This window comes from Carica papaya, chromosome 4 (genome assembly GCF_054855325.1).
Source record: "Carica papaya isolate Zhongbai chromosome 4, ASM5485532v1, whole genome shotgun sequence".
Lineage (NCBI taxonomy): Eukaryota > Viridiplantae > Streptophyta > Magnoliopsida > Brassicales > Caricaceae > Carica > Carica papaya.
Window position 1 is genome coordinate 8,944,321 of NC_142312.1, and position 8,362 is coordinate 8,952,682.

The 8,362-nt window shown below is 32.8% G+C and overlaps 1 protein-coding gene across 1 annotated transcript; it reads left to right on the top strand.

The window, feature by feature from the left end:
* The first annotated feature begins 3,934 nt into the window (after positions 1-3,934).
* Positions 3,935-5,907, top strand: LOC110812776 (Haloacid dehalogenase-like hydrolase (HAD) superfamily protein). The gene is made up of 2 exons (XM_022039620.2): positions 3,935-4,068; positions 4,245-5,907. The coding sequence occupies exon 2, from the start codon at positions 4,512-4,514 to the stop codon at positions 5,646-5,648; it is 1,137 nt and encodes a 378-aa protein (XP_021895312.1). The 5' UTR covers positions 3,935-4,068; positions 4,245-4,511; the 3' UTR covers positions 5,649-5,907.
* The last annotated feature ends 2,455 nt before the right edge of the window (positions 5,908-8,362 follow it).

Below are 8,362 nucleotides of genomic sequence, written 5' to 3' on the forward strand. Positions count from 1 at the left end.
GAAAAATTACAAATGCATTAATAGTAGTAACTTATTTTTTTAATGATAATTGATTTGGTTAAACTAACGTGGTTGATGTTTTGATTTTAACATGAACAAGTTAAATATGAAATACTTTTAACATCCGAACCTAGAAATTTAGTTAGGGATAATTTAATATTAATAAAAAAAATATATTTAAAATAATTTAATTTTGACTTTTATGAAATTTTGTTGAAAATTAAATTTTAGATGCATTTGAAAATATTTTCAAAAATCAATACCAAAGTAAAAATAAGGGATGACTTATTTGAAAATAAATATAAAAAACTGGGGTAAAAACATAATTTTTAAAAATACATCCACGTCAGCAGCACGACGAGTCGGAAAGACCATGTGGCGAACACGCTGACACCGGTTCTACACGGGTGATCTGTGTGGGCGATCCAACGACCCAGATTGCATCCCACACGCACGAACGATCCAGATCCATTTCCTCTTCAGACACAATCGGACGACCGGATTTGATCGCGATGGATGATCCAAATTTGCGCACGCATCGACCTAAACATGCATCGAATCAGACGACCCTTCTCGCTCCATATCGACGCGAGTGAACCTTTCTTTAGTCAGCTCCCAAAACCCTAACCGATATCCACGACGAGAGAAGAAGGAGGGCAGTCGGAGGGAAGTTCAGCCGCTAGAGGGACACTGTTGTCACTGCACCGGAGCCACCGTCGACGTGAAAAGGTAAAATGTTTCTTTTTGCTCCGAATTGAATCCCAAACCTCCTTTTGCCCATATCAGAGTCGAAAGGCTGACGGATGAGCCAGAAAATACGAGCGAAGCTCCGCTGAGCCGCCGCGGTCGAAACCTGGAACCTCCTATGATGACCCCATTCTCGTTTTCCATTTTTCGTTTCTCTCGATTTTCTGATCATCGTGTTTCTCGTTTCTTTTTTGTGCATGTTAACCGAAAAAACACCCTAACTGCAGAGGAGGAACGACTGAGTCACCGTACTAGGAGACCCCTCCACCGGTAGGGTCTCGATTTTCTCATTTTCTGGCTGATAGAGGTTCCTTAACCTTATTTTTTGCAGGTTTCCATGCCAAACAAGTCAAAAAACGGCTTATACCAGCAAAAAACGGCTATGCTGAGAGGAACCACCGCCGTACCGGAACCTTAAATTGGCTGATAAAGTTCAAAAACACTTATTTTGACCTTTTTTGGAGTATTTTGGATATATCACACATATTTTTGATTCCGTAGGAAAAATTCAGAAAATTCGAGAACTGCCAGAAGGCGCAGTGAAAAGTATAGTGTTTCGAACACCGATATAGGGTAAGAATCCCTCACCATTTTCTCCTTTATGATACATTGAAGTTTAATAATTAATAACGTTGTATTTTTTGAAAATTAAAAAACTCTAAAATTAATTACAAGTCACCAGTTGAGCCGGTAACTAGTCAGTACAAAATTATATATTTTGTCGATACTATTTATCTATTGGCAGGATATATTTGTTGGTTTATCGTATGCACTTTTATTTATAGATTTATTGCCCTCTCGTTATTGATTGCCTAACTATTTCTCTTATTTTTCGATTAATTAAAATAAATGTCATAGCCATATTTTTTTGATTTACGTGTTGTCTATTTACATGACTTACTGTTAATTGGTAAAAATGAGATGTTGATACGTGATTGGTTGATGATGTGGATCTATATATGAAATAATTATTGGATACCCTGGGGAAGGGTGTACGGACCCGGTACATAAAAAAAATCCTACTGTGAATATTATCTCAATCAAACGGGGCTAAGAAATCTCATACCGGAATGGACTGAGAGGTATAATTCACCATCATACGGACGAGGTATTGAGATGGTGGTATGTTTGGCACCCATTACCGAATGAGGTATGAGAATGGTCAATTAATCGATAATTTAGATATTGGGTCCAAGCGTAAGGGAGATCCCTATGGACGCCTAAAAGTACTGGTAGCAAATAATAAGGTAAGTTTTTGTTATTACTCATTTAAATATGAAATTATAATGTTATTCAACTTATTATCTTCATAGGTTGGTTTTGAAAACTCATGAGGGTAAATATAAAACAACGGTTTTTAAGTTAAACAAATTTATTTAAAAATAAATAATGACTCCATTGGTTGTTTGACAATTTTTACCAATCTTTAATTTTTCGTATCGGTGTTAAGTATAATATTCTTACTAGATTAATATAGTTTATCCCCTTTATTTAACCATTTCAGATCAGGAAGACACAAATTCAAATTCTGAACAGTAAGAAAGTTGTGAATAAAAGTTGTCTTTCAAATCCCATCAGAGTTGCCCAGTAGAGGTTAACCTTATAGGACTTTTAGTTATGTTTTGTTTTATTTACACTTATTACGTTATTTAAACATCCTTAAAAGGGATGTTCCAGTAGCCCTATTGAGTATCCTAATTTACTTTGTAAGGAATGTAAACCCTAAACTCTAAAATTGCTTCCGCTCAAGTATATTGAATTTTATCAAAATGTTATTTTAGAAGTTGAAATTATAAAGAATTTAAAAGGCTTGAAAACATGTGCTAAAAGTACAAATAAAAATATGTTAAAGCTATTTATGATACATATGCACTTTTCAAGGTCTGGAATACTTGTTTTAAGTTGTTGGATGGCTATGAAAGTGAATATAAATGAACATCCATGTTTGAAGTACAGTTAGAAGCCTTCGTCGAAAGAGCTAGACACAATGCAAATATTACATATATATGTTTGCTATTATGGGTGAAAATGTATTCTTCGCACTATAAATTTGTTTTTACTGTCTATATTAAGAATTAGTCTATCAAATCTTTATACCTTTAATTCTTATAGTTATAAATTTTCGATAATCATCTTTTCGGGGCAATGGCTAGGTTATTTATGCCTGGTGGTCAAGGGATGTCCTTTTTTTCTACTTTGATTTAATGTATAGTTAAAATTATACATATTTTAGTTGTGTTTACTTATATTAATTTTTGTTACATGCATTTTATTTGAGTCTTTCATCATTGATATTTTGATATTATGTGTTGGTGACCCATATATTTTAATTTATTAATAAAATTTCAATATTATTTAACACAAAATATTTTATATCTAAATTCAAGTTTCATGTTTTTGTTACTTCTTAGTAAACAAGTGTATAGTCAAATGTATTAGTATAACAATTAAATATGTAAATTGAATTAGTTTAACTATGTAATGCATATATAAATTATAATTAAATTATACATATCAAATAAAAGAAAATCAAATTGAAAATCAACTCATAATAAGTCCTTCATATTTGTAGAGCTTTTTAGTAGCTATATAAACTTATTATTTTTTATTAAATTAAAAAAAAATAAATTAAACTGAAATCATTTCATCTTTAGTAGTCAAGCAAATTTATTATTTATTATTTCTTAAATAAATAGACGAGAGTAATTATTTTAATAAAATAATCTCTAATAACAAAAATAAGTCAAACTAAGTATTGTTGTTATTATTATTATTAGTTGCTAATTACAAATTATATGTGCATAAAGATAACTAGAAAAGTGATTGTAATTCAACAATTTACTCATTAAATTTTTATGGTAATATATAAACTAAATTTTAATTATGTATTCTAAAAGAAAATCTAATTATTATGAAACTAATTTGAAGTTTAATCATATTAAAAATTTAACTAGTCAAAATACATATAACTTTGACGCAATACAATTAGGAGAAAAATAATTAAAAAAAAAGTCCATTTTGAAAAATAATTTAGAAGAATCTTCTAATTGAATGGCTAGGTAAATTAAATGAAAAAAATAAATAAAAAATAATTTATAATTAGATAAGATCATCATTTGACATTTCATCACGGCGGCTATCTGGAATGACATAAATGCCCCTGTATCGTTATAAGCCACAGAAAATACGAGAAACTCAAACCTTCTTCTTCAAGAAACCAGAGAGGGAGATTCACCACGTCAATCTAGTCTCTCTCTCTCTCTCTCTCTCTCTCTCTCAATCTCAATCGATTCTTCTCATCGCCGGTAGTTTCCGTATCAGGTTCTTCCTTATCTTCCTCTTCCTTGTATATATACTTCCTATAAATTCTACTAATAATTAAGTCATATTTTTTTTGGCTCATGTCTACTTGGATCGATTGTGCAAAACAATATTCCTAATTTTGCGCTACGTCTCTGCGGAATTTTCTGGGTGTTTTCTGTACATAATATTTTTAGATTTTTTTTTGCTTTTTGGGCTTTGGATATTCATAGATTTTACATTTGTTATCTGGGTAATTTGGGGTTTACAGATTCCTAGGGATATTAGGTTATGCTTAGCTTCGCTTGGAGGGGATACTAACGATGGTTTTATTATTCGGAGGTATTGAATAAGTGCTTGGCTAATTTTGTGTTCAATTCGAGGAGAAGTCAAAGGGTTTAGTGGCTACAAGGAAAACTTGTCAATCTAGAGTTGAGGGTTTGAGATTTCCTCAGTGGTTAGACATGGTGGAATCAATTGCTGCAACATCTCTGTTAGGGCATGGACCGTTAGGCAGAAGTATTTCTGTCAAGGATATGTCCGGGAGACAGAAATCTTCAAAGCATTATCAGTTCCTGTTAACTCAGTTTGGCCATAGAAGGATTGTTTCCTCTCCTTTGCGAAGATTGAAAGTCAATAGGTTACCAAATTCACCAACTAAGGCTCTTGCTATGGAGCTGACAAAGGAGGTGCGTGCATTCAAAGAGGAGGATAAAAGTCCTCGGAGTTGGGATTACAGATACGACACCGGTGTTGATAGAAAACCTGGGTTGTGGCCACCAGCAAATAAAGCTGATAACCCTAAGTTGCACAATCCTTTACTTCGACAAGAAAGGATGGGCTGTGGTTGGTTAGGTGCTATTTTTGAGTGGGAAGGAGTTCTAATTGAGGATAATCCTGATCTTGAGAGGCAAGCCTGGTTGGTTTTGGCTCAAGAAGAAGGAAAATCTCCTCCGCCAGGTTTTATCCTTAGAAGAATTGAAGGGATGAAAAATGAGCAAGCAATTTCTGAAGTATTATGCTGGTCGAGGGACCCAGCAGAGTTGAAGAGAATGGCTTCCAGGAAGGAAGATATTTATCAGGCTTTGCAGGGTGGCATGTATCGGCTACGAATTGGATCTCGAGAGTTTGTGAATGTTTTGATGCATTACAAGATACCTATGGCATTGGTTTCCACCCGGCCACGGAAACCCCTTGAGACTGCAATCAGATCAATTGAAATCGAGGGAAACTTTAGTGTGATTGTGGCAGCAGAGGATGTTCATAGGGGGAAACCTGACCCAGAGATGTTTGTGTATGCAGCACAGCTTCTAGAGGTTATACCTGAGCGTTGCATCGTGTTCGGGAATTCCAACCAGACAGTGGAGGCAGCCCATGATGCACGAATGAAGTGTGTGGCTGTTGCTAGTAAGCATCCCATGTACGAGCTTGGGGCTGCTGATTTGGTGGTGAGGTCCTTAGATGAGCTTTCAGTTGTGGATCTGAAGAATCTTGCTGACATTGAATCGGCTGAATTTGGGTCAGAAGAGCCAGAAATGGAGCTCCAGGAGGAAGATGATGTCGAGCCCACTGCACTGGCAGTTGATGATACTTTCTGGTAATCTCCGTCAGCTGTACAGTTTTATTTGCGCTTATCACGATTCTTAAAATGGCAATAGTCCCCATATTAGCCTTGCTGTGTATAAGAAAAAAAGGGGAGAAAAAGATAGTGAAAAAGGTAGTCTAGCATTGGACTCCCATGCTGTCATCATGTATAAGTATTTAACCTGTATAATATTCACTTCTGGAACTTCTAAGACTCAAGTTTAGATTGATAGACTCATTTTAAACAAAATTAATGGTAAGTGGCTTGACATGCAACTGATTTGTCTGAAATTTCTTCTATTTAATGGTGCACCTAGCTTCTTTTCCTTTCTCATGCAAATATTATGAAATGGAATTAAAAAAAAGTTGAGATGTTGAAGATGATTATATGCATCACATGCTTTACATGGAAGTTCAACCATTCCACACACATCTTTTTGTTTTAGCCAGAGTAAATTGGTTATAAAATAGATACCAATGATACCCGGAATGAAAAGCCAATGAAGAGATGCAAGAAGGTAAAGAAGATCATTTATGACTTAATGAGTTTTCTCGGCACATCATTCACTGTGTTCATGAGAGAGTTAATATTCTTTATGAGTGAGATATCTGGTTATTACTTCTTAGAGAGGGAAACATCAAACCTGCATGTATATCGAGGCTTCAACTATTCAATCATAATGAAATCCTGGTTATTAGGAATTACATGTATATGCTGTAGTAGTTTTTAGGTGTGAGAAACACGGTAGAATTTCTCAATCCTTTCTGGTAGTAGTGGTTGCAATTAGAGTAATACCAATCTTTGTTTTGAAATTAATGGGCTGCAACTGCAAACCCAAATCTTGTTTCCTGGGTTTTCCTTGTCATACGGATCTTGATTATTGCCACTTATCTTGTTGAGTTCAACTTGCTGATTTTGCTTTAAACTGCTTCTATGTTTTCAGCTATTCATATAAGGGATATTCTTGTTTCATTCCTTTTCCCCTTGTGGGTATATGAATTGTGTAAAGCTGGGATTATACCCTCGACTAATGAGAGGTAAATATAGAGTCTTTGCGTCTATGTTTTCAGCTGTGCATATATAATGGGTATTCTTGTTTGATTTGTTTTCTCCAAGTGGGTACATGAATTGTGTAAGCTGGGATTGTAAGCTCGTTCAATGAGAGGTAAAAATAGAGTCAAAGGCGCCAGACGCATAGAGAGTAGAGACTACTTAGCAATGGACCCAACTTGAATAATTCCTCTGTTGCTCTGGGGCTCATGTTTCTACCTACCTCTCCTATTTTATGTGGAGGGGGATTGGGAAGTAGTTATGCATTTATAACGCATATCAGATTGTGTTGTGTTGGCAACTTCTTTTATATTTTGACTGAACTTTTGAATTTCTTGACGGTTGGATCATTACTTGGTGTTCCCTACATTTAGGTTTTTAAGTTAGGTTTCTTCAGTTTCAGCTCTTTTTAGTTTACACCATTGTTTTTTTTTTCAGATTGTTATTATAATATAATTATATTTCTTGATGTTTAGCAACTGTTCTTGACTTAACGAATCTTTGTGGAGTCAGGTTTTAGGAATGTTAACCTATCCCCGAATACCAGGAACAGAAGCGAGTACTTACGTTCATCAAAAGTAATCTGCTTTTGACTTACGATACATACATACATACATATATATATATATATAAAACAATTTAAGTCCTAAATAATATCTAATTATTTTGTGAAAGTCGTTTTCTTCCGGTATACCCAAAACAGTTTTGTGATTATAAGCATTATATATATATATATGTATATAAAAATTAAGTGAATATGTTAAGAGGTAGTATGATAGGTAATCATACTTCATTATGAGAAGAAAAATTTCACAAACGTTTGAGATAAATAGTTAAAAAATATATACAATATGAAAAGTTACGATGATATGTAATTATACTTCATTATGATAATAATATAGTAAAATCACAAAACTATAGTAAAATAATATAGTAGAAAAAATATGTTATAATAAGTATGAAATTTTCTAAATTAATTTAATAATTTATTACATTAATCCTTTTTAATTTTACTTAATTTGAACTCAACGGATTCTTTGTTCCTACTCTACTAATTAAAATTTAATTTTCCTTCCCACTATTTTTTCGATTTTAGTTTTTAGTTTTTTTTTTCCCAACAAAAAATTATAATAAAATTAATTCTGAAGTAAAATATTTGAATCTGCCGTAGCCGGCTAGCAGTACGTTAAGCTCACAGGAATACTTTAACTGAACAAATGTGAAAATCAAACGCAATTTTGAGTGGCAATAAATTATTGCCTTCATTTATTCGTAATTTTATGATTTTTAGGTTTTTTTTTTGCACAAAAATATTATCATATTGATGTTTTATATGTTATTTTATAACAAAAAAAATCAAAATTTATAAACAAGTTGATATTATAAAATACACGAGCGCACATATATATGTGTATGTATGTATAACACAATTAAGTATATATTATTAGTTATTTTTGTTCGTGTATATTTAGTTAATTAATAAAATATTAAATAATTTGTGAATATCTTGAAACATGAATTAGTATATAATAAACTAATACAAGTAGAGATTAAGGTGTGTATATATATATATATATATATATATAATACGAGTTTCAAATGTTATAAGATAAGAGATCCTAATTTCATCACATATTTTTTATTTATTTATATATATATATATATATATATACATATTGT

Bases quoted from the DNA above. Each gene is read 5' to 3' on its own strand.
- LOC110812776 (XM_022039620.2), top strand. From the start codon at position 4,512: ATGGTGGAATCAATTGCTGCAACATCTCTGTTAGGGCATGGACCGTTA.